Source organism: Helianthus annuus, chromosome 16, assembly GCF_002127325.2.
Source record: "Helianthus annuus cultivar XRQ/B chromosome 16, HanXRQr2.0-SUNRISE, whole genome shotgun sequence".
NCBI lineage: Eukaryota > Viridiplantae > Streptophyta > Magnoliopsida > Asterales > Asteraceae > Helianthus > Helianthus annuus.
Window position 1 is genome coordinate 2,092,073 of NC_035448.2, and position 26,505 is coordinate 2,118,577.

A 26,505-nucleotide genomic window follows, 5' to 3' on the forward strand; every position below is an offset into this window, starting at 1 on the left:
TAACTGTGACAGCTTCCTTATACGTTGCTTCGGTAGGTTTTACGCGTAAATAAGAACCTGTCTTTGGTATATAAACATAATGAACTGCGTAACTTGTGTGGCACATCTCTCGGATATATGGTCTTGGTACCGTAATTTCGTTTGATAGATTGCCGAGGTTCTGAGATACGTGGTCTTTATGCTGTTTATCATCTGGGTATCATGGTTGTTTCTTTTACCGAAAATAACGGGGACGCAAGTCTAGATCTTCCATGATACCATACATACGTGTATATATCCTTAATTCATGATGCATTCGACCCAAATAAGTGATAAACAATCACATGTCCCACAAAACTTTGCGGGAGTCAAGTTCATCTCTTTGTCTGTACGATGGTACTAACTTGTTCACGGACTTGCTCCTGTGCCCTTTGCATCTGAAATTCAAGTTCCTCCTCAATAAGTGATTCTATCACAAAGGACTTGTTTTCAATTCCAAATAAGTGAGTATCTCACATTAACGTATACATCAAAAACAGATGATAAATGGTATACTCACCAGTAAGATGATCTCTCATGCATACCTTGATACGGGAGTATATTCTGAGGTGGGTAAACATAGTTACTGTCAGCTTTTAATACACTTAATTCCATATCTCGAAAACAGTGTTCGAAAGCGTGCTAAAACTTAAGTGGACCACAATACCGTTGAACGTCTTGAACTGTCAATATCATTCTAAAAGATTAAAGCTAAATACTATGGTTCTTGTGTCGAAGACTGACAGTAAAACCTATATGATTCCTTTGCTCCGATTTCACAAAAAGATTATTAGTGTAAATATGTTCTTAGGTTTAAGGTCTTTGATTTTGTTTAAATAGAAAAACCTCAAAAAGATTTTGATTTCTTGTTTCTATGTGCGAGTTATCATTCTGAAAAATACTCTAAAGGTTGTGAACATTCTTTAATAAGGTGTTAAACATCAAATTCGGTAACTTAAAATAAGTCTTTCACATGAAAATCGGTCGTGCAAGATACATCTAAGTGTGTGTAGGTATTTTCGTCATTTTAAGATGGTTCGATAAAATTTGGTTCCAAGGTGTGATATTTTTCAAAAGGTATAAGTTTTGAAGTAACCTCTTCTAAATGATCGTGTTTTGAAATACAAATTATTAAATGTTGGTTGTTTAATATTTAAATTGTTGATTCTGGGGTATTAGAATTTATTTTTGGGATCCAGTTTTGGGCCGATGTCTCCGGGGTCAAGTTTCTTAATTCGGTGTTAAGTGTTTCAGGTCTGGATCGTTCATCTCATGATGGAAGATTTGGAGAAGCTGTGTGCGTCTGGATCATTCATCACAAGATGGAAGATTTGAAGAAGTTGTGTGCGTCTGGTTCGTTCATCTCAAGACGGAAGATTTGAAGAAGCTTCGTCGTCTACCTCTGAAATACCTTGAAGAAGATCGTGTGCTTGCTGATTAGTTCATCAAGGTAGTTCAATTCTGTGTGAAGAGCAAGGTATGGGCAGGGAGCAAGTTCTCGAAGAAAGGATGAAGATCTCAAGACCAATGAAGACCATGCACTGATCAAGGGGGAGTTTGTTAATGCACTTTAGGTGATAAGTGCATGACTCCCATGTTACCAATAAGAGTATGAAGATCTCAAGACCAATGAAGACCATGCACTGATCAAGGGGGAGTTTGTTAATGCACTTTAGGTGATAAGTGCATGTCTCCCATTCTATAGGGTCTTTATTGTACATTCATTGAAAGATAGTCCTAGTTTTATCCTTGGACATTTTGTCCAAGTTTTAGGAGAGCCTTTTGTCTGAGTTTTGTATAGGACAAAAGGTCTGAGCTTAGTGTTGTTTGTTTGTCCGGGCTTTCTAGTTTGTCTTGAAAGTCCGGGTTTTGCCTTGTATATATACCTTTATGTGGAATAGACAAGGTGGCGATTCTGTGTGAAATTCTATGCACCTAACCCTAATCATTGTGTATGTTTTGTCTGGCGGCTGCTTTGTGTGAGTGACGTCATTCATCTTCCTCATCAAGAATACTCAGTGTATTCTTGATTTCTCTCACAAATCATTGCATACTAGTGTTTCATCTGCAGTGGTTAGTCATCAGGTGGATTCCGCACACCTGTTGGTGGCTTTAGCTGAGTGAGATCTTGGATTGGAGGCCTTACAATGGTATCAGAGCGTGGTTACCGATTCGGAATGGTCTAACCGCCTTCCGAATCACCATTGCTCTTGATTTGATGTTTGTTTCCGCCAAACATCTTGAAGACGTCAAGATTTTGGTCCAGATATGAAGAAATTCGAGCTGTGTTGGAGAGAACTGCTGGGTTTTTGGAGATCTAGGGTTTTGATCCAAAAAGGTTTGTCTGAGTTTAAAACTCTGTGTTTGTGTTTCCAGGGTTTTTGGTGAACCAGTGTGAAGTCACATTGGGGAGATAGTCCGGAGATTGGTTACTGGATCTGAGTTTTGAGAAACTCTTACTTTCTGAGTTTCAAATTTTAACTCCTGTCCGATTTTCAATCCTGTCCGACTTTCAACTCCTATTAGGTCCGAGTTTTTCCAAGTTTTACCTTAGTTTCTTTCAGAGTCCGAGTTTTTCCTTTTCATTAGGTCTGAGTTTTAGTTTCTTTGTTAAGTCCGAATTTTTATATTCCTAGTGTTCGAATTTTAAGTCTATCCGAGTTTTATTCACCACATTGTGCTCCGAGTTTTAGATTAACAAAATAGTTCCGAGTTTCGTCATCAGTTCAATATAGTTCTGAGGTTTCTTCGCTGATCCATGCTCCGAGTATGTATCTATTCCGAGTTTTTCAAGTCTGAGGTTTATCCTCAATGTTCCGAGTTTCATGTGTGATAATGGTCTGAGTTTTTATTAGTTCTGAGTTTTGTAAATTGTTCTGAGTTTTTATCAGTCCAACCTTTAATCCTGTAAATTGTTCTGAGTTTTAACAATTCTGAGTTACTAAAGCTCCGAGTTTTTCCAAGATCTGTGTGATTAGCTCCGAGTTTCTAAGCTCTGAGGTTTGAAATGTCTGAGTTTTTCAATGTTAATGCTTCCGAATTTTTTTTTATAGTCCGAGTTTTGCGAATCTTTGCATTGTTTAATGTCTGAGTTTTGACCTAAGTGATGTTTCCGAGTTTCAAGTTATCTTTGAACCATCCGAATTTCTTTTAGGAAGTCTGAATTTCCATAAAAGTCTTCATTAATTAGTTCTGAGTTTTGTGTTGAACTTGTTGTCCGAGTTTTAGTTTGAACTTGTTGTCCGAGTGTTTAAAACTCTTAAAACTCTTCTGAGTTTTTCAGTCCGGACTTTTAAAACATGAAGCTCAGTTCTGAGTTTTCAAGTGTATGATTGAGTGTTTTAAAACATGAAGCTCAGTTCTGAGTTTTCAGTCCGAGTTTTCAGTTCTGAGTGTTTTAAAACATGAAGCTCAGTTCTGAGTTTTCAGTCCAAACTTTTAAAACTCTTCCGAGTTTTCGAGTATCAGCAGTTCCGAGTTTTTAAAACAGATTATTCCGAGTGTTTAGTAGTCCATTCCGAGCTTTAGCTGTGGATCTGATGTTTCAATTCTGATATCAAGTTCTTCCGAGTTTTTAAGGAATGTTCAACAGGTCCGAGTTTTACAGTTGTAAGTTCCGATTTTTACTTGTCGGTTCAGTGTTCCGAGTTTTGAACTGTGTGCAATGTCCGAGTTTTGAACTGTGTGAGTGATGTTCCGAGTTATTCTTGAATCTCTCAAATGTTCCGAGTCTTGAACTTTGCGTGTTTATTTTGAGCTTTCACAGTTCCGAGTTTTAGCTTTGAGATTCCCTCATCCGAGTTTCCTTGAGCTCAAACCATCCGAGTTTCTTTGTGAAACTTTAAGATCGGTTTCTGGTCCAGTTCTTAGATGGATGATCATGCAAGATATGCATCTTCCTGTATTTATTGGGCTTGTTGTGTCTGGGGAAACAGACTGGTTCGATGGATATGTTGCTAGAAAATGGGAAGAAATTTTGTGGTGTGTTCATGTCTTGTTCCTCTTGCTGACATAGTGCTAATTGGATGTGTTGCCATGGCCATGGTAGAAAGGGGACCTTCTGCAACCCGGGTTTGGTACTCAGGAAACTGAATCTTACATTACATACCTTAGCTGGTTAGTGGCTGCAACAACAGTGGGCTTGCTTGGACGCTGACAGTTTACAAAGAAAAAGGGGGAGTAAAAATTTCCTATTTTCTTCGTAAATATAAAGCTTGTGCGTGAAATAGCTCGTGTGTGATTGAGTTTTGTCACGTGTGCTTATGTTATTAATCAAGTGTTAACGTGATGAAGCTGAATTCTCGATTGACGACTAGTTGAAGATTGAGCCTTATTAAGTTGCTGTTTAGAGTAGAGAAGATTAGTTCTGGTCTCGAAATAATGTGGGGCTTCATGATTTGAGGGGAAGGTCGGAGATGAAATCCATCGGGGATTCAGCGGATTTGTGAAGATAGGAGATTGATCATGAGGATACATGACGAGATGAGATCATATATGAAGGGTTGAAGACTCTGATCAAGATGGTGGATGTACTTTTACAAAGTTCAGTTTGTTATTAACTTATCGAACTGAGCTTCATGTCTTTGTGAAGTTTGAAGTGTTCAAGGTTGGGCATTGGAAATCCAATGTTTCTTTCTGCTACCGGTTATGTTTGAAGATTAATGTATCGAGCGATATTCCTACATGTGGTCGTAGGTCGGTTCGCGTTAACTTGATTCAGGAGTAGTTTGAGGGGGAGGATCTGTAGTGTTTGATGTCGGATTCTTCGGGTTTCACAAAGCGGCCATTTAAGTGATCGTCAGCAAGTCTTTAATTAGAAAGGTTGAAGATCGCTGTGCTCTACCTAAAAGATCAAGTCTCAGCTAAAGTTGAAAGCATGCATGATATCATCAGTTAAAGGGGAGTCTGTAAGTGCAGTATCCGGTGATTGAAGATTATCGATGCCACACAGAACTGATGCAACAGTTAAGGGGGAGACTGTAAGTGCAGTTCCTGCCGGGTAACTGTCGCTTATCAGTTCTGCGTCAACCAAAGCAGAAGTCCAAGTTAAGTTCAACGATAATGAAGAATTCTAGACTACATGAAGACCATGCACTGATCAAGGGGGAGTTTGTTAATGCACTTTGGGTGAAAAGTGCATGCCTTCCAATTGTTAGGGTCTTTATTGTACATATCTTGGAACTTAGTCCAAGGTTTATCCTTGGACAATTTGTCCAAGTTTTGGTCTAGAACTTTGGTTAGGGGTTTGGTTTTTGTGTAAATTGTTTTGTCTGAGTTTTTGTCCCTAGTCTATATATATATGTGTTGTATAGGATTAGGGCACTAAAAACACAACAAGAAAAACTCTTGAAGCTTTGTGCACCTCTCCCAACTTGTTCATTCTCCTGGTGTGAATTCTAGAGAGAGAGAGACTATGTGTTAGTGAGAGAAAGCTAGGGTTTAGATCTTTGTGATCTAAACAAGCTTGTAGAAGATGATGTATACTCGTTTGGTATGTAATCTGTGATGATTGTATTGAAATGAATGAGTTTGTCTTGCATCTTCTTCTTCATCTATCATGTTCTTGCTGTTCATGTCTTGAATCAAGTGCAATGTTTGATGTTCGTCATCGATCCGGTGCTTTCACAACACACGTGCATGCTATGATCATCAAGCGCTTCCGCTATTTTTGTAGTAGAATTATGGGTCAAAATATTAGTTGTGTATAACTTTGTTAGTAGCTATATATTTTAAACTTGATGTATGGTTTTTGGTCGCGTCCGTCAAACGACTTGTAGACTTTTTATATTGATGATGGTTAAAACAGGGATACGCTCGTCATACGGACGGGTCATGCCCAAATTTTGTTAACGTTGTGCATTAATGTTATTGGTATTTTACCTCTTAAATTGAGAAAAGTTTGGTCATTTTTAAAAGTTTATGTTTCTAGTGTCTTTTGGTCGTTGTTTCTATTAGACGCAAACGCGGGCCTTACAAGTTGGTATCAGAGCCGAGGTTTGAGGGATTTAAGCATACTTTGAGATGCTTGAACTCAAACTGACGGCTCGTTCGAAGGTGTGTTCACTCCGAGATCGCCAATGAGGTAACAATTTAAGTTTTTGGTAAAATGCTAGTAGGTGTAATGTGCTCGGGGTATAATACTTAAGTTAAGTGCGTGAAGGAGTAAATATGGGGGCCATACGGGGAGTTCTAGGAACCGTATGGCTGAAAACGGACCCGGGAAATGGTCGAATCAGCAAAAATTAAGTTCAGCAGCGTTGCAGCAATTGGGAGGCTGTCGCTGATGGGCCTCTGGCCTTCGCCGACGCCCCCCTTGGGGCCGACGCCCTAACTGACTGCCTACGGGCAAAAGTGGCCGACGCCACATTTTAGAACCCGTCGCCGACGGGTGTAAGGCCGTCGCCAACGGCCAATGGAATTTCAATCCGCTGAAAATTTTTATTTTTGTGTTATATTCGCGTTTCGAGTTCCCGAGTTGTCCGAAAGCCTATCTAATGATTATGTAGGGTCCATGTAAGGCCTAATAAGATATATGTAATCACAAATAGTGGTTATGAAGAAACGAAATTGTAAAAGTCGAAAGTAACGTGTCGAATGACACGAATGAGTGATGAAAGTTTAAAATGCAATAATGCGAATGAAGTAAACAAGGACTAATGAACTATAATGTATTGAAAGCTTGTGATTCGTATTAAACATAAACATGACAATGTGTAGATGGTTGACGCAAGAAACGTTAATGATGATGATGATGATGATGATGATACGGCTCGTCAAGAAGCATTTAATAGCAAAGTCACAGAAGTGGCGGAAGGGGTTATGCAAGCTAATCTTCCACGATTAGCTCAAGAAGTAGAAAGTCGGGTGTTAGGAGTTTTGGAGGCCATGATGACTAGCAAGATCGAAGAATTAAAAGAAATGATTGAGGGATCTAAAGGTAAAGGCAAAGAACGACGGTGCACGTATAAAGATTTCATGGCATGCCATCCTGCAACGTATGATGGTAAAATCGACCCGATCGCATGCCAAAGATGGATTTCAAACATAGGAGCGGTATTTATACGAAGTCGGTGTGACAAGGAAGACCAGGTGATGTTCGCTACTGGTCAACTCACCCTTCAGGCGAAGGATTGGTGGGATGCGCATAGTAAGGAAGTTGGGGAGGACAAGCTACAAGAGATGACTTGGCAGGAATTCAAGGAACCTTTTATGAAATACCACTGTCCTCAGTCAGCCGTCGATAAGATTCAGGAGGATTTCTTACGCCTCCGACAGAAAGATGAAACGATAAACGAAATATCAAACACGTTCATGGACAAGATGAAGTTTTGCGGATACTTTGTAAAGACAGAAAGAATGAAGATCAACCGCTTTTATGGTATATTAAAGGCAGAATTTAGGGAGTTCATCACTCCCTCAAAGTGTGAAACCCTTGACGAGCTTATCAATCTGGCACGGGATAGAGAAATTGAAATTAAGAGGCAAGAAGAACGTGGGGAAAAGAGGTCGACAGAGAAGGGGACAAATGCAAGTCCATCTAAAAAGGCGAGGTTCCAAGATCAGGGAAGGAAAGATAAGTCAAAGCACTACAAAAAAAATGCCAATTAGTGGCACTTTGTGTATGCCATATTTGTTTGATACACACCTTTAGTGGCTTTTAGCTTTTATGCTAGTAATTTAGGTTTTTAGTGGCACATTTTGTATGCCATATTTGTTTGACAAACATCTTTAGTGGCATTTAGCTTTTTATGTTACTAATATAGGTTTTTAATGGTATTTTACGTATGTCATATTTGTTAAGTGTATTTATGGTTCAGTTTTGATGGTTTTTAGGTCAAAACCGTGAAATAAACTGTTAGTAATGATTTTTTATCTTCGAACTAAAACCGAACCGTTCAAAGACAAAACAACCCTTTCTAACACTTGGCTCCGGTTTGATTTCACAGTTTTTCCTCTTTTCTCATGTCAATTGATTTACATATTTAGTAGAGCAAAGAAGTCCCGATAAAAATATAGGTAGCGTTCGTTTCATGGAATGGAATGGAATGGAATTAGGAAGTTTTTCTTTGTAAAATTGATCTTGGTTGGGGGAGGGAGGAATTTGAAATCCAATGAATTTCTTTAATCAATGAAATTTGTGACTATTTCAACATTCCATTCCATTCCTTCATTAGAGTGAAGGATTTCTAAGGAATATTGAAATAGTCACAAATTTCATTGATTAAAGAAATTCATGGGATTTCAAATCCCTCCCCCAACCAAGATCAATTTTACAAAGAAAAACTTCCTAATTCCATTCCATTCCATTCCATGAAACGAACGCTACCATAGTATTTTCCTTCAAATGGAAACCGATCACCCCGATATTACATGTTATTGAAAAAAACGAATCTGCTATATAATGACACTAAACATATAATTTTTAATTTACTCAAATAATCTATTTTTAACACATAATCTATTAATAAATATTGATTTTCTTTTTCCAATTCCAATAGATATTGATCAGTTTCATCTAAATTAAAAATCAAAATATTCAAGTTTCCCACCACTACTAAAACCATCCCGCCTATTTTTTTTCAGTTTTTCTCAAAAACCTAAATCCCCCTAATCCTCGAAACCTACATTGAGCACCTTCCCTCAAACATCACTCCCATTGTCTCGCTATCAAACACCCAACAATAAGCATCGATTCAAATTCAGAGACAGATTTCCGCTACTCCGTGACTTACAGCTTCATTAGTTCGAGATATTTCGTATTCCGCCATGGAGCTGCTCTAGAGGTGGTGCTCAATCGGTAAGTACAACCATCTCTTGATATCTATTATTATTATTGTTGTTGTTGTTCTTTGATTGACATCTATATATGAAGTAGTTATAGTATTATTGTAGTTTTATTTTGAATCTGAGATCCAGATGTATGTTCTTCTAATTGATTTACGTTTTTGTTGGTACTATAAAACCCAAGTCCTTAAAAAGTTAGTTTTGTTTTGCTGGTTTAAAGAATCGATATTTGCTGGTTTGAAGATGCACATCAATTGCTCGATGAAATGCTTCTACCAAATTTTGTATTGTTTCTAAGTTTACTTGTTAGAACTAATTATTTGATGTATCTTGAGTTCACATATTTTTTATTAGTTCTGTTGTTTGAGTGTTAGTAATTTTCTAATATATAGTTTCAAAAATATTGACTTCTGAGTTATGTTGTAGACGGGGGCGGACCTACTTAGGTCTCACCGTAGTCACGGGACAACATTGCTTTTTCGAGCGTATATAGAGATGTATACATGATTTTTTCGAGTGACATCAATGTTTTTTGGACGGTGAGTCCATTGTTGAATATTACAAAGATGGAAAAGAAAATGAAATAGTTTGAAGGATTGGTTGCAGGTTGAAGGGAGGATAGATATGGTGCTCCGGGAATGACACTCTAAACTTGGGTGATGCACATCTTGTTGTATGTTTAATAAGTTGGGGGAGTGGTAGTAAAATAATCTATATATTTAGATAAAAGATGGGCTTTTTTAATTACTAAAGTAATTTTATTTGGCCCAAGCCTCAAGTAAACAAAACCTAACATTTTATATTTTGTTTCTAGTACATGATAGAAACCAGAGGCGAGAAGAAACATGCTTTGACCAGGCTTTTGATTTTTCCAACCTGCATTATGTTGTTTTGAAGGAGAAGTAAGCTTTAATGTTAATTTTGCTTTTTAAGTATTGGAATTTTGTAATTTATTGTTAGATTTACACTTTATTGTTTATTTAGGTTTTGATATCATTTTAAGTTACCCTGTTAATATAGTATTATATTTGATGTAAAAAAGTCTTTTTGTAAATATAAAAATCCAAACTAAGTTTCAAGATTTCATTAAATCCGTTTATGAAACTAATAATTAAAGAATTTAAGTTTGTTTAAACTTTTGGTTCAGGTAGGAATATTAGTAAATCGATGATGGATCAAATCAAAGTAATACAAAGGCGCTACATGTAAGAAACTAGGCATGGAGGAGCGACTATAGCGATCACTGTCAATAGCATCATTTTTTGTGTAGGAAAGAAAGTATTGTCTGTTTATTGGGCTTTGGATACTGCTCAAAAACCATATGCATGGCAGAGGTTAAATCCAGATAGTGACAAACCTTCTGCTAGAATAAAGTGAAACTTAAAATTTAACATATTATGTAATTATATAGATCGCACCATTTATATACCTTGGTTCCTTTTCTTGAATTAGTGATAAATTTGTAGTTTTAGTTGACGAATTTGGTTTTTGGTTTCACTGATACTAGACCAAAACGAACTAAATATATGTATATAAGTTTGGACACTTAATTGATTTTTATGTTTTTCTGGTATGCAACAGCTAATGCCCATTCGGATTGTATGTTTTTACTATGTGGTGGAAGAGACCTCTAGCACAGGTATGACTTATCATTAAAATATACACTTAGCAATATTATTAATTACTTTTTGATGTTCTAATTTTAGTTTCAACGTATAAGATATCAACTACTTTCTCTAACTAGGGCCCATGTGAACAAGGTCGTCACTTAGAATTCAGGTTTGTACATGGCGAACTACATGGGATGGGTGGATTGGATAACAGGTAAATATGGGCGACTTATAGAGGCCCCAGATTGGCTGTCTTGACCACTTTTTGTTCAGTAGGGCTTCTAAAATGATTGTTGTGAGATATATGATCAGAAAATTTACATTATTCAATAATAACCTAGTTTTTATAATGAAGTTGATTAGGAAGCATTTTGTTTTTAAATTCACTTTAGATCATTAGGTGACTTTATACAATTATACCTATATGATATGACCCAATCAATTCATTTCTTTTCTTTTATGGCTATGCTGTTTTAGCTTCAGTGGTATAACACAATTTAAATCTACTCGTTCATAAGTAAACACGTAGGATTTACCACCTCCAAAGTCAAATTTTCAAACAGGAGTATTTTATATCATTGTTTTGCCTCAATGGCTAGCACAGATTTTTTTTAACCCAGATGTGTACCATCATTACAGTAGAAAAACAAACGGGTCAAAATTGACACCTCTACTTATGATGGGTGCACTGCGCTTTAGATCGGCCCAAAGTGCTAGTTTTAAACCCAAAATATGTACAGGTTGAATCAATGATTCTCGGGGAGGTGCAAGACTTACCAAAGGGATTCTAACGAGAAAATAAAATCATTCAAACGATTCTCAGGCAACTCTTGTTTGCATTAGACGGTCTTCACTCAATAGGGATTGTTCACCGAGACATCAAACCACAGAATATTATTTTCTCTGAAGGTATATGTGACATCTTTTTTATTCCAAATTCGCCAAATTTCTACTCCGAATGTTATGTATTAATCCGTTTTTTAATATCTGGGTTTCGAACATTCAAGATTATCATCTTGGAGCTGCCACAGATTTAAGAGCTGGCATCAATTATATCCCAAAAGAGTTTCTTTTGGACCCAAGGTGTTAAAGATTAAAATTTTAAACCTTTTAATTTGTGGGTCTCGTCTATGCGAAATGAAGTCGGGATCCACGATTCGATTTGCCATTAACACCATACTTGCTTACAGGTGTATCAGATTTCCAAATAAAAAACAGAATTAGGGTAAAAACAAATTGAGTGTAGAGGGGTAGAATCGTCATTTAAAATTCATTAAAGATAGAAAATTGTCAAGTTTGGGAGGGTATATATGATATTAATCCTCATTATAACAGCAGATACCCAAACTGAGCAGAATCGTTACATACATCCCATCTGCAACCTGAGATGGACTGTTTGGATGCAGCTTTAGTTACCATATTTCAGGTTTTTGCTCGACTTCTTTCATTTTTTTTTCCAATTTAGGCTCAAGCGCAAGCTCGGCTTGGTTTGACCTTTTTGCAAGCCGATCTTGAATAGCTCACAAATTCTAGTTCTTGACCATTTTTTTGTATTTTTTAGATACATATAGAGGAAGGGCCTGGTGGTATACTTGTTTTTTTATCTGGTCAAGAAGAGATTGAATCCATTGAGGGTTCAGAAAGGTAAACACTTGCGATGTTTTGTACAATCAAACATATTTGTACTTGGTCGTCTGATCATGGAGTTGATTTTTGGGTGTTGTTATTGGTAGGTTATACTGGCAACAAACATTGCTGAAACATCAGTAACAATACCAGGAGTCAAGTATGTTATTGATCCTGGATTGGTAAAAGTGCGCAGTTACTCTCCTGACAGTGGGATCGAATCTTTGATTGTTATTGAAGTGGAAGTATGACTACTAAGAAAACGTTAACACGATGATTATTTAACTCGCATGAAGATTGTGAAAGAGATTAATGAACTTAATGAAGTTTTGAATTTTTATTCATACACTTGTTAGTTTATTTGGGTTGTATGTTTTATCATTAGACTTAGATCGACACTTATTAGCCATTTGGAATCTTTGGAAGATTGATTGAACTTTTAATTGAAGTGATTATTTTATGATTTCTACATTTTACAATTTTGTTTTTATTTTTTAATGTAAATAAATGATAATTGTAATTAATTATAAACTATATAAATAAGCAACATAAATATGCATATGGAAGTTGTACCATAGGTTTTGGGTGTTTTTCAAAAAAAAAATTGATTTTTTTCTTCCTAACCCTAAAGTTTAAATATTTGACAATTTAAGTTTAAACTTTCATTCTTTGGTCATTTGAAACCCTTTGATTAGTTTGACTTTTCACTTATAATTCAAAAGTTTCTATCTTTTGCAGTTTAACCACTTTGATTTTATTTACTTTTAACTCAAAGTTTTACATCATTTGCAATTTAAGCCCAACATTTTTTAACATTCAACTTTGGTCCCTTATACTTTTCATCTTTCGCAAGTTTTCCGTTTAACGTTTCGTTCTAAATTTTCCGAGTTAACACGCCGCAACGTGCGTGTGCGGTTTCAATGTTTTTTCATCTATTTTTCCCGTTTGACAGGCCTTTCGCATCGCATCTATTCCCCTATTTGATAAGTCTGTCGCAATGCGCGGGTCAGAGATCAACTTAATTATTCTTTTTATGTTTTACACACAGGTTCACGGTCATGTAAAAGACATTTGACTTTTGTCTAATTTGATAAGTCTGTCGCAATGCGCAGGTCAGAGATCAACTTAATTATTCTTTTTATGTTTTACACACAGGTGCACGGTCATGTAAAAGACATTTGACTTTTATCTAATTTGATATATAACTAATGAATTCCCGCCGCATTGCGGCGGGTGGTAATTCTAGTTAAAATTAATATGATAAATGTCAATGGCATTTAATTTGATGTGATTTTTGTGGCAAAAAATATGTGCCACTAAAAGCTCAAAATTTTGTACTGGCATATAAAAAAGTGCCATTAAAAGCCTAAAAACTTTGTGCGACACATTGCAAAAGTGCCACTAAAAGGCTTTAGCGTCAGCTCTTCTTGTGGCACTTTTTTTGTGTGCCGCCCATTCTTACAAGGTTCGTTAGTGGCACTTTTTTGTTTTTCTGTGGCACTTTTTGCATGCCACTAGATGGCATTTTTTTTTGTAGTGAAGGGTGGTATTACTCCTTGCAAGACATGTGGGAAGCTCCATACTGGGGAATGGCTTTTGGGTAAGAAGGGGTGCTATAAATGCGGTGAAGAAGGGCATACATCCTACAAGTGCCCTAACAACCCGAAGACATGTTTCAACTGTTTCTAGAAAGTGCATGTTAAGTCGGAGTGTCCTAAACTCCAGCAAGGGTCAAAGAAGGAAGGAAAGAATGAGGAAAGTTCTAAGGCGAAAGGGAGGATGTTTCAAATCACATCCGAAGAAGCCAAGTCCCATCCGAATGTGGTTTCAGGTATCTTTTTATTAAACTCCATACCGGTTTATGTTTTGTTCGATACCGGAGCCACTATGTCGTTTATTTCAAATGAAATCGTACAACATCATTCATTTAAGATTGAACGAATGCCGATACCTTTAGAGGTAGAAATAGCCGATAGTAAGAACTATGTGTTACACGAGATTTGTAGAAATTGTAAATTCACGATAGAAGATGAAGAGTTTGATATCGACCTCATACGTATGGTTTTGGGGGAATTTAAAATGATAGTAGGTATGGGTTGGATGGCACGACACCGTGTAGAGATTAACTGTGTAAATAAGGTAATGCTTGTCCACTCTCCAAGTGGAAGGCAATTGAGTATTCAAGGGGAGAGAGACGTGGAAATAAAATTGTGCACCCTTGTTCAAGCCGTTAAATACGTACTTAACGGAAGTAGAGCATACCTAGCATATGTAGTAGACGCTCGACAAAGCCTCCCGAAGCTTGAAGATGTTGAGGTCGTGAACGAATTTCCAGATGTATTTCCGATGGAATTGCCGGGACTTCCTCCTGAACGAGAGATAGAGTTTCGCATCGAATTGAATCTGGGTGCGAAGCCGGTTACGAAGGCTCCCTATAGATTGGCTCCCACCGAGATGCGCGAGTTAATGACACAATTACAAGATCTACTAGATAAGGGCTTTATACGCCCGAGTGTGTCGCCTTGGGGAGCGCCTATCTTATTCGTTAAGAAGAAAGATGGGTCGATGCGCATGTGCATCGATTACAGAGAATTGAATAAGCTAACCGTTAAGAACCGCTACCCTTTACCTAGAATTGACGATCTTTTTGATCAATTACAAGGGGCGAGTTGGTTCTCGAAGATTAACCAGCGTTCGGGGTATCATCATGTCAGGGTGCGAGGAGAAGACATTGCAAAGACCGCATTTAGAACCCGATATGGACATTACGAGTTCCTAGTTATGTCCTTTGGGTTAACGAACGCCCCAGCCGCATTTATGGATCTTATGAACCGGGTATGCCGACCCATGTTAGATAAATCGGTGATCGTGTTTATAGATGATATTCCGGTCTATTCGCGAAGCAAAACTGAACATGCGAGACACTTGCGTGAAGTACTTGAAGTTCTCCGTAAGGAGAAACTTTACGCAAAATTCCCAAAATGTGCTTTTTGGCTCAGAGAGGTGCAGTTTCTCGGCCACGTAATAAACTCGAAGGGTGTCCTGGTTGATCCATCGAAAATTGAGGCGATAATGAAGTGGGTTTCCCCAAAAACTCCAACAGAAGTAAGGAGCTTTCTAGGTCTTGCTGGCTATTATAGGAGGTTTATACAAGACTTTTCAAGGATAGCGTTACCCTTAACAAAGTTGACGAGGAAGAACGAGAAGTTTGTATGGGGTAAAGATAGAGGTGGCAAAATGGATGGGTTGGGTTGGATTGGTTGTTGGGTCAGGATGGGTTTGGGTTAGAATGAGTTTGGGTTAAGATGGGTAAAAAAAAGAAGAAGGTCAGGATGGGTTTGGGTCAGGATGAGTTCGGGTCAGGATGGGTTTGGGTCAGGATGGGTTGAGAATAAATCAATAATAATAAAAATTGAAAAAAAATTATAAAAAAAATTAAAAAAATTTAAAAAACGAAAAAAATAAAAAAAATAAAAAAAAATAAAAAAACGAAAAAAAAAATTAAAAAATTATAAAAAAATTATAAAAAAATTAAAAAAACGAAAAAAATTCAAAAATTTTTAGAAAACTTGCAGAACAGGTCCGTGCACTGCAGAATCGGATCTGTTTTAGCCGATATAATATGTTTACGGATCTGCAAATCAGATTCTGCTTGCGAGAATATCTAGATCAGCAGAAACAATAAGTACTCTGTGTGTAGTTAATATTCCAGCAACACAGCCCCTAAGAGTTTCTTGCCAATGAACCTGAAAAGATATTATAAAATAAATAAATAGAAAAAGTTGACTAATTGTTAATACTGCGAAGCCTTTCTTAAAAAGTTAAGGTACCAACCTGCAAAACAATCTCGTTTGTTTTCAACTTGATTGACTTTTTGCCTTCACCTTTTGTTGACATATTAGGACCATCAGAAGTAGAAATGCTGTATCCATGAACAAGCTTTGCCATGCCAATTTTGTCCCCAAAACAAGCAAACATCAAAGTTGATTCTACATTACATTAAAACTTGATCAGAAAGTGAAATGAACTACTACAAGCATCAAACACCAATACCGTTTTCGTCAAAAGTGAATGTGAATCTAATCTAATAAAAAACGTGAACATTACCTTGTTTTCGTCATGAGCAGCAACTGCATCAATGAGAGGAGTACAAGGTCTCTGAATTTTCATTGGCCGAATACCGTTTGGCATTTCACCATCACCCGAAGGAAGTGAAGATGTGCTTGGTATCCTAATAATTTCAGCAACTCCAAGCAATAAAATCATACGAAAAAACAGCCATGAAAGCACTAAAATCATATGTCAAAGATTTAGATTCAAAGGCAATCCCAAATCTTTCTCGCTCAAGTTTCCGACACAATCACTATGTTCGTTAATCTTAACCAAGCGTTAATATCTCTAAAATCATCGCATACAAAACATAAGGAACCACGAATATACAATATAACCAAAACATAAACACAAATCTCCAAAATCATCATAACATAAGTCGGTCCATTCAACCTCACCATCAAGCTACGTAGTCCCACGACCCCTATAAATTACAACAACTTTAGAATTGGCAATAGGTAAAAAATTTAGAATTGAGCTCGAGTTTTAGAAATAAAGTGAATATTACCTAAACTTGGCTACTTTGATACGTTGGATACAATGCTTCAATATCTTCTGCAAGTCCATCCTCTGTATCATCCTCATCTTCCTCTGGATATGCCAAAAAAGTAAACGATAAATTATGATTATGATCCTATATAAAGTTAAGTCACAAAGAGAAGAATTTGATACCTTCTAAATCGAACAACCAATCACGAGCACATAACAAAGCCTCGACACTTGATGAAAGCAGTGAAGTTCGGTATTTACTTAGAACCCGTCCCCCGATACTAAAAGATGACTCTGAAGCAACAGTAGTGATTGGGATGCTCAATATATCACGAGCCATGAGAGACAATTGAGGATATCTACCTTGATTATCCTTCCAATATTGTAAGACGTCAAGTTCTTCTCTCCTATTAAGTTCAGGCTCCTCCAAATACATGTCTAATTGTGATTTTTCGTTCTCAACCTTTTTAAATTCGCTTGTAAATGACTCCAATCCATCCAAGTCGTCTCTTGTGCTGACACTAGTATTTGAACTCTTGACAGTTGAAGAACTTGTCGTTGAAAAGATACCATACTCCTTATCATATAGCTTATGCATACCGTTGAAAATAATGTCCAATTTCTCTTTGCGCACTTTGTCCTCCATATTAAGTTTTTTAAAACAAAATTCAACAACCTTAAACTTATATCGCGGATCTAGAACAACTGCAAAAGACAACACCATGCTATAATTTTCCCAATATTTATCAAACTTCTTTTTCATTTCTTTTGCCATGCCACTTATCACATTATCAGTGTTGTTGATAGCGTCTTCAATACGCATCTGAATTCTCCACACGTTATGAAAATATAGGTTGGAAGTAGGATAAGAGCTACCAGAAAACAAAGTTGTGATGTTATAGAAAGGCTTCAATAATTCTGTGATTGTTTCCACCCTTGCCCATTCTTTTTCTGTTGGAAAACTCTTATAACTAGAATCAACTAGTGCTAACCGAGCATAAGCTTTACGATAAGCCAACGCACTATCGAGCATAAGATATGCAGAATTCCATCTAGTTACAATATCTTGACGCACATATTTCCCGCATTGTAATGAAAGGTGGTGTATACATTCTGCAAACTTATACTTTCTTGCACCACTTCCTCTAACAAACTTCACCGACTCTCGCACCTTCTCAATAGCTCCTTCAATTACCTTCAAGCCCTCTTGAACAATAAGGTTTAACACATGTGCAGAACAACGTACATGAGTAAAATCCCCATCACAAACTAACACATTATTCAAACGCAAGTGACTGCTTAAACAATTTACCAAAACATCATTATATTTAGCATTGTCTAATGTGATCGTAAAAACTTTTTTCTGAATGCCCCAATCTGCTAAAAAGTTAATCATGTACTCTGCTAAAATTTTACCACTATGCGGAGGTGGTATAACTTTAAAGTTCAAGACCTTTTTTCTTAGAACCCAATTCTCATCAACGTAGTGAGCCGTTAGAGCCATATACCCATCTGTCGTAATAGAACTCCATAAATCAGTAGTCAAACATACTCTACCATTTACTTTTTGTAATTTTTCTTTAAGAATTGTCTTCTCTCTATCATATATTTTGAGGACATCCGCCTTCGCAGTGTTTCTTGTTATGGGCTTCACATCGCGGTGTAAAAACTTGTGCAAATCTCTTGTTCCCTTATGTTCAACATAGCTGAAAGGGTAGTTGTGCTTGATGATAGAGTATGCTAATTTCTCCCTATACATTTCTTGATCTAACGGGGCACGCTTTTTTGGTGGACCGGGTTCATTAAGATCAAAACACTTGGGAAGATGTCGTTTCATATTAGATGTTCCCGAATTGGCACTAAACACTTTTCCACAACCCGTACAACTGGCCTTCTGAATTCCCCCGGGTCCAACTGGTAATTTATCAAAATAGCTCCAAACCACGGAAGAATGTTTGCCCGAACTAAATGAACTAACTTCATCTTCGTGTTCATCGTTACCCGACATATTTAATTTAATCTGCAATAAAGCAAAACACGGGTATTATGGCATAATCAACCATCAATAATAATAAATTAAACCGCCCACGAAAGCCCACGAAAGATAGATACTTGACATGGGTATTACAACTACAAATACTCACAGAGGCATTTCATCGAACAATTGGTATGCACAAATTAAATCCAATGTAGTAACGTCATTTTCTTATCAATTTATCCCCAAAACACATGTTATAACAATAATCATCGTTCAAATTATCATTCCTAGTTGATAACAATAAACATAAAATCTCAAATTCTGATAAAAAAGTCAAATAAGTTGTCAATTTTGTTAAAAAATAGACTTACAGATGGAGACAGTGTTCACTACTTGACTGAACTCTGAAGATCGATCAAATTCAAACGGAACTGAAGAGGGAAGACCGATTAGTCGATTAGGGTCGTTGTCAATCAGGAATCAGGATGCAGCGATTGCGACATTTGGACTTTGGAAGACGACTTTGGAAGACGACGTTTGTCAATCAGCGATTAGGGTCGTTGTCAGTCGATTAAGTTGTGAATTTACAGAAAATATATCAACCAAAAGTGAAATTCATACCATTCAATCGATCAAGAAGTGTAGAATAGATTGTTAATAGGTTGAATTAAGGGAGTATTTGGGTAGAAATTGAGAGCGTACTGGTAGTAGACTAGAAAAGATGAGAGCGTAGATGATTTTCATATTGGCCCATCTTGACCCATTCTCTTTTTTTTAGTGGCCCATCCTGACCTGGTCTGTTTTAATTCTGATTTTCTTATTACCCATCTAGACCCATTAATAATTTTAATTGACCCAAAATAACCCAGCAGCTTAAAATTAAAGTCCAAATTGACCCAAGTTTAGGTATTTGGGTAGAAATTGCCAGGTCTAGGTAAAGATCAAGAAGAAGCCTTTCGAGTATTAAAAGAAAAGCTGTCTAGTTCTCCGGTTTTAACCCTCCCAGATGGAACGAAAGATTTGGTTGTCTACTCGGATGCTTCACGTCAAGGTTTGGGATGTGTTTTAATGCAAAAAGGGAAGGTTATCACGTATGCGTCGAGACAACTTAAACCAAATGAAGGAAACTACCCAACTCACGACTTAGAGTTAGCGGCAGTAATCTTCGCCTTAAAGATCTGGAGGCACTATCTTTACGGTGCAAAATGTACAATTTACTCGGATCACAAAAGCCTCAAATATTTCTTCGAGCAGAAAAACTTAAATATGAGACAGCGAAGATGGTTAGAACTTATCAAAGATTACGATTGTGATATCCTTTATCACCCGGGAAAGGCGAACGTGGTGGCTGATGTGTTAAGCCGAAAAGAGTATCCACCCCCCATACAAGTAAAATCCATGAAGATGATAGTTACACCGCGTTTGCTTGATATGATACGAGATTCCCAATTGAAGTCGTTGGGAGCGGAAGACCCAAAGAAAGAAAGGATTAAAGGTATAGCTGATAAATTGGAAGAAAATTCGATCGGACTCAAAACAAGATTCAGTCGAATTTGGATACCACGGTTTTGCGAAGTCAAGAACGCTCTACTCGAGGAGGCTCATAAGTCACGATATTCAATTCATCCCGGGGCAACCAAGATGTATCGGGACATGAAAACCAATTATTGGTGGCCGGGTATGAAACGTGATATTGTAAAGTATGTCTCAAAATGCCTAACATGCTCCCAAGTGAAAGCAGAACATCAAAAACCATATGGGGAGTTACAACCTTTGGAAATCCCGGTATGGAAATGGGAGGAAATAACTATGGATTTGGTGACCAAGCTTCCTAGAACGAAAAAGGGGCATGATACTATATAGGTAATCGTGGACCGACTTACAAAAAGTGCCCATTTTCTACCTATTCGAGAGGCTTACTCTTCTGAGAAAATGGCGGAAATTTATATGAATGAAATCATATCTCGACACAATGTCTCTCGTCCTGTGATAATGAGTATGGCGGCCCAATGCGAAGAGTCCACAAGATGTCTCTCGGCACACTTAAAACAAATTGATTTGTTGATGATGTATAAGATCGATAAAAGCCCACTAGTGATGATAATTGATGCCCTCCTAGTCTGCCGTGCATGTGCAGCCTCCAAAAGATGCCGCCCCTTGTCTCCAATTCCTATGTGGGCCCACTAAGATGATGATGTTTTATCTCAAGTCAAAGCCCTCCAAAACAATTGTCGGCCCATGTCAATTATAATATTCTCTCTAGGCTGTCGTCAAGTCCAAGATGTGCCGATATCATTAGAGTTCGGCCCATCCCATGTGCAGCCCGAAATACCTCAAAGTTTGCACATCCAGTTTGCATGAGATGATGTTGTTGTTGACTATTTTTAAAGAAAACCAAACCCTCCTCATGTCACTTCTTCTAATGATGAATGATGATATTTATTGATGATGTCAGACTTCTCAAAACCAAGTCCCCTCATGTCTGCTACATGTGCGTGTATATTAGGGTTGTTTAATTGTTATTTTTTTAATTCCCTTCAACCATCCAAAACAATACACTCACGCGGCCCTTTATCCTTTCAACCGTAGCTTACGGTTAAAATCGTAAGTTACGGTTTCCACTTTCTATCCAATGTTCCATTCCAAACCGTAGGTTACGTAAGGTATACTGTAGGCTACGTTTACTTGTTGACTCCACTTTAGACTTGTTTTCAACTTTCATTTAATTACTCACAAGCCCTTAGACTTTATTCTCTCATATATCTTGTGTTCTTTGTGCATCCAAACTACCTTTCGACCCGAGTCAAGTACCGTGTAACATGATATCTCCTTAATAATCATCCGTCCTTGTCCCGTTTCATCACTAAACTCTCTAACTTCGCCGATTTAGACAGTTAACCTGTAAAACCACCAAAGCTCGTAGTTATCACATTCGAGAGATGTAATCGCTTAAAACACAATAAGACATGTATTTTTAACACCCTTAATTCTCATGTTTTGCACTCTCCATCAACTGATTCAGGACTGCAATTGTTCAGATGTGGTTTAACCATGGCGATTTGTTATGAATATTAACAAATATGAGCCTCGATACTTTCTATGTGTTTTGATTTTACAGCCTTGGCAGTTTGAATTTGCAAAGTTGTTCTGAATATTAATGGTTCGGTTCAGTTTTAATTTTCAAGTTTCACGGTTTGACTTAAAAACCTTGAAAAATGGTGAAAGGATTTTTCAATATTGATATTTTGAGCTTAAAATTTTACTTTTTTTACAGTTATTGGTTGTTGCTGGTTATTAGCATTCATGGGGTGATGTATCATATTCTCATGTTTATTGAATTTGTTGTTTTTTGCGTGGATGAATGAAACTTTCCTATCTAGATAAGTTGTTTTATGATCTATTTGTTTGTCTATAATTTCCGGATTACTCAAATGAAGAAGTTAAATTTTCTGCATTTGCTTGCTTTTTTCAGCTAACAAATGAGTGTTTTTTTATTTGTAGATGATGTCAAGAGTTAGTGGTTATTGGGATATTGGTCATCTCACGTCATGTAAGTAACGGTATTAATAGTAGTGAATGAGTTTCTTGGGCACAATTGGAGAGCAGTAAGCTGTACAACTTTGTTTAATGTAGTGGTCGCGAGATTGCAGGTTGGATTACGGGTCAAACCAGTTGACTATGGTCTTCAGGGTCTTCTTTGAGCATTCCGAAACATAGTAATTTAATGTTAAATATGATAGAATCCAAATGGGATGATTTTATGGGCCAAATGCCTCTTAACATCGTCTACCCTGCTTTGAAGTTAGAAGAGTAGTGCATAATCACTGGTAGTGACCCGAAGAACACATAAGTTTCTTTTTGTTATGCTTTGTAAACTGGAGTGTGTAAAGGACAATTTCGACGTTACTTATATATGGGTCAATTTGAGTCGTGTTTTATCCAAACGGGTCAAATAGACGATGACGATGAGTATGTTGACTTAGATGACCCCTGTGTTTCCCTCCCGGAGAGAAATCGATATATTTCATCTGGAAATAAAGATTGATGTTATATGTGACCCAACGTGCAAAGTTTTGTCTCAAAATTGTGGTCAAAATCTCGATAATAGTAGTTGTAATTGTAGGCAACATGGGTCAAATTCAAAAAGTTACGGGCCTCTTGGTGGTCTCGTTGCTTCTTTATGATAGGAATCTCAACAGGTTGTTCATTACTAACTCCAACGTTTAGAGAATTTATTTTTTATCGATAATATATGTGGTAACCAATTATGCCGGTAGTAATCATGTTTAAGGTTTTTTGTCATCGTACAATGTTTGGACAAAATTGGCGATTATTATGCCTCTACCATGTATTTTGTGTGGTACCATTTTCGAACAGTTATAACTATATATACTTATGGATTACATGGTACCTAGAATTAATTTGGTACCTTCGGACAGAAAGATTCCTTTCGCATTTCAAAGGAGGCAATTTCCAATAGTTGTATGTTTTGCGATGACGATCAACAAAAGCCAAGGCCAGTCGCTATCTAAGGTTGGTTTGTACTTGAGACAACCAGTTTTCACACATGGTCAATTGTACGTAGCTTTATTGAGGGTTACAAGACGAGATGGAATCAAGCTACTAATACTTGACAATGAAGGCAGACCTATAAATAAAACAATGAATGTTATACATAAAGATATATTCAATGACTTGTGAAATTTTTGTGTTTATCATGTATTTTTGTTATTTCACGTAATTTCTTTGATTTATGTTAATATTCGAACGAACCTGTAATAAAGTATTTACGCATTAAAGTATAAATTGTTTGTTGTTTAGCCACCCGTGTATTACACGGGTACTTAGACTAGTGATATATACATAATTACGCTCGTTATTTTGGTCACTTCGTACCGTCGCACGTTAAAACCCATTTGTCGAAACTTTCACTACTTATTATTACAAAAATAATGTAGTTTTTTAATAACAAAATTTATAATGTTAGATAGCATTATAATTGTCCTTTTGAGCGACCTTCAGCACAATTGACCCATTCCATTCTAGCTAAAATTTGGATCTCAAACCTACCTAATCACAAGTACTGTGTCTAAATTAACATGGATAAACATACAACTGCTTGTATAATACTTTCAACAACTTATTCGGGTCAAACATCCGGAGGTTACATTTTGTGGGGTTTTTCGTCGACAGTTCTCATGGTCTTTATTGGGGATACACTTTCCTTGTAGTAGTTATTCAGGTATATGGATCCAACTGAATAATTACCGGCGTGATAAAAATCACATACTACACATTCAAGCATCAAAATTAGGGGTCTTTATGGTTTGGTTTAAAATCGTGAAATTGTTTAAATCAGTTATTGTTTTGATTTCATGGTCGGTTTTTAAAAATTGTTATGGTTGGTCAGTTTAGAAATTTTGAAACCATAATTAACAGTTTGGTTTACGCTTATAGGAAAAAAAAACTGGTCGGAAAAACCAGACCGCACTGTTAGAAATAGGAAAGTATAATTTTTAAATTTTTAATGGAAGTTAATTAGGCCATGCGTAGTCATAACGCCCCTTTGTGGGCGTTATGCGACACGTGGCGCGCCACGTGTGCGGGTGGGCGTTATGGGGCGTTATGTATTTAAGTCCGTAGTCATAAAGCCCCCGTCTAATCATTACTCAATTATTAATTTCTAATTTTTTATAAAAACAGAAAATAATCAAAAAAACTGCAAATAAATAAAAACAGAAAATTAATTAAGAAAACTGATAATAAATAAAAACAGAAAACAATTAAAAACAGAATATATAAATTGAAAAATAAATAAAAACAGAAAATAATTAAAAAAAAAACTGCAAAAAACAGAAAAAAAACTAAAAAAACAGAATATGTTAAAAAACCATTAAATAAAATAAGTTTTCATAATTTGTAGGGATCAAATATGTTAAAAACCCAATTTTGTAGGGACCAATTCATAAAACCTTCTAGGGATCAAATATGTTAAAAACCCAATTTTGTAGGGACCAATTCATAAAACCTTCTTCCTTCTTCCTTCTTCCTTCTTCCTTCAATACCTGGAACAACCTTATTCTTCCTTCAACCTTCTTCAATACCTGCAAGAACCTTCTTCCTTCTTACAAAATATGTATGTATATATGTTTGTGAGTGAGGAGAAAACCAGAAATAAAAAAAAAAAAAAACAAATAAATATTCAAACTTAACACCCCATACCGCCGCTATGGAGCTCGCGCCCCTCTCTTCTTTCTCCTTCATCGCGCCCTCCGTCCCGGTATTTGGCAGCGCGATGAGGCGCTATAGCCCCTCATACCGCCCCACTACGTATGCTATTAAATGATGTTTTAATTAGGAGAAGTGGGGACAACTTTGAGAGTTGGTACAAACGTCCCCTCAAAGTTTCGATTAACTACTCAATATCATAGTTCTTGTGTTATTTAATTCACGATAAACTTGTGTAAACTATGTAGTCATTCAAAGTTCAAACATCAAACCCTTAGAGCCAGTTTATTAGAAACAACTATTTCCTCCTATATATAAATTAGAAATATTTTGTTGGTTTTGGTAGTTGTAATATATGCATCGGAAGTTTTTTTTTTTTAAAAATTTGTATTTTTTAATTTTAACCCAAAGGTTTTTATCTTTTACATTTTAACCCCTTTGACATTTTTTTAGTTTTAACCCAAAGCTTTTCAAATTTTGTAATTTAACCCCAACACTTTTTTTTATTTTAACTTTGGTCTCCTCATACTTTTCATCTTTCGTAAGTTTTTCGTTCTACGTTTCGTTTTAATTTTGCAAGTCAACACGCCACAATGTGCGTGTGGGGTTCAACGTTTTTTCGTCTGTTCTTTCCCGTTTGACAGGACAGTCGGAACGCGTCTATGTTTCTACGTTTGTCAAGTTTGTCGCAACGAGCGGGTCCTAGGTCGATTTAGTTATTTTTTCTACATTTTAAGTTTCTGTCTAATTTCTCGCATTAACACGCCGCAACGAGCGTGCGTGGTTCAATGATTTTTCATATGTTTTTTGTTCGGTATTATTTTTTCTTTTTTATTTATTTTATTTTTACCAGCTCTTCTGACGTTGGTGGTCGCTGGTGGTGGTTTGGCATTTGTGCTACTTGGCACAATTTTACGAACATATTTAACCTATTAAGTTTTTTACTAATAATTTGTTTTACCTCTTTTATTTAAGAAAAACTATTTTTTTCATGTGCATATTTTTATGAACGTGACGGTATAAATTCGATTTGTTGGAAACGAGTGAGGTTAAATATAATACATTTTCATTTAAAAAAACATTTTTACGTTCATATTTTTATGTACGTTTCGGTATAAATTTGAGTTGGTGTATGTTTAGACGTACACTTTTTGGGAAACAAGTTAGGTGATGTTTTGTAACTTTTGTTTCGAACCAAGTGGAATCAAATTGTGGTTTCTTTTTTCCCATTTTTTTAAAAGCTCTAAATAATCTTTTTTGATTATACATGTCAGCTTTTGCGTTATATCCGTTACATTTTGCGTTATACCCGTTACATTTTCTATGTATGACTCGGGTCACATATAATGGGTTATGATTGTACGGTATAAATTTGATTTACTTTAAGTTTTGATCTAATCGCAATGCTTATATAAGTTACACTGAGTTCAATTAAATATGTCGAAACGCATGTTTACATATGATTAACACATCACATAACCCTTAGACTAATTCATTCGATGTTTGCTTGTGACGTACCGTGCCGCAACACGCACGGGTATTAAATCTAGTTGAATAAAACTATCATGTTCCTATTTTAAAAGTTTATGTACTTTGCGTAGCTTTTTTTGAATAATTCACACAAAGTTTATAATGAAATTATCACTATTCTCTGCGTAGCTT

The 26,505-nt window shown here is 36.5% G+C and overlaps 2 protein-coding genes and 2 long non-coding RNA genes across 10 annotated transcripts; 2 read left to right on the forward strand and 2 right to left on the reverse strand.

Annotated features, from left to right (window-relative positions):
- The first annotated feature begins 6,735 nt into the window (after positions 1-6,735).
- On the forward strand, positions 6,736-7,626 carry LOC110917445. The gene has a single exon (XM_022161997.1). The coding sequence runs from the start codon at positions 6,736-6,738 to the stop codon at positions 7,624-7,626; it is 891 nt and encodes a 296-aa protein (XP_022017689.1).
- A 971-nt stretch (positions 7,627-8,597) lies between these two features.
- LOC110917487 lies at positions 8,598-12,498 on the forward strand. Of its 6 annotated transcripts, none has more exons than XR_002580594.2 (8): positions 8,598-8,815; positions 9,617-9,704; positions 10,384-10,441; positions 10,547-10,626; positions 11,153-11,321; positions 11,751-11,838; positions 11,974-12,056; positions 12,146-12,498. It is a non-coding gene; the product is annotated as an uncharacterized LOC110917487 (long non-coding RNA). The 6 variants fall into 6 exon arrangements; XR_002580595.2 differs by having other exon boundaries at positions 10,547-10,581; XR_002580593.2 differs by lacking the exon at positions 10,547-10,626 and adding an exon at positions 9,409-9,458 and having other exon boundaries at positions 8,599-8,815.
- Positions 12,499-16,154: 3,656 nt separating this feature from the next.
- On the reverse strand, positions 16,155-19,462 carry LOC110916938 (zinc finger BED domain-containing protein RICESLEEPER 2). Its single transcript, XM_022161582.2, has 4 exons — positions 18,987-19,462; positions 16,821-18,657; positions 16,657-16,739; positions 16,155-16,572 (listed from the first exon to the last, which is right to left on the reverse strand). Exons 2-3 carry the CDS (start codon positions 18,643-18,645, stop codon positions 16,657-16,659), a joined length of 1,908 nt encoding a protein of 635 aa, XP_022017274.1. The 5' UTR covers positions 18,646-18,657; positions 18,987-19,462; the 3' UTR covers positions 16,155-16,572.
- A 5,033-nt stretch (positions 19,463-24,495) lies between these two features.
- LOC110917858 lies at positions 24,496-25,002 on the reverse strand. Of its 2 annotated transcripts, none has more exons than XR_002580898.2 (2): positions 24,838-25,002; positions 24,496-24,719 (listed from the first exon to the last, which is right to left on the reverse strand). It is a non-coding gene; the product is annotated as an uncharacterized LOC110917858 (long non-coding RNA). The 2 variants fall into 2 exon arrangements; XR_002580899.2 differs by having other exon boundaries at positions 24,496-24,736.
- Positions 25,003-26,505: the final 1,503 nt, after the last annotated feature.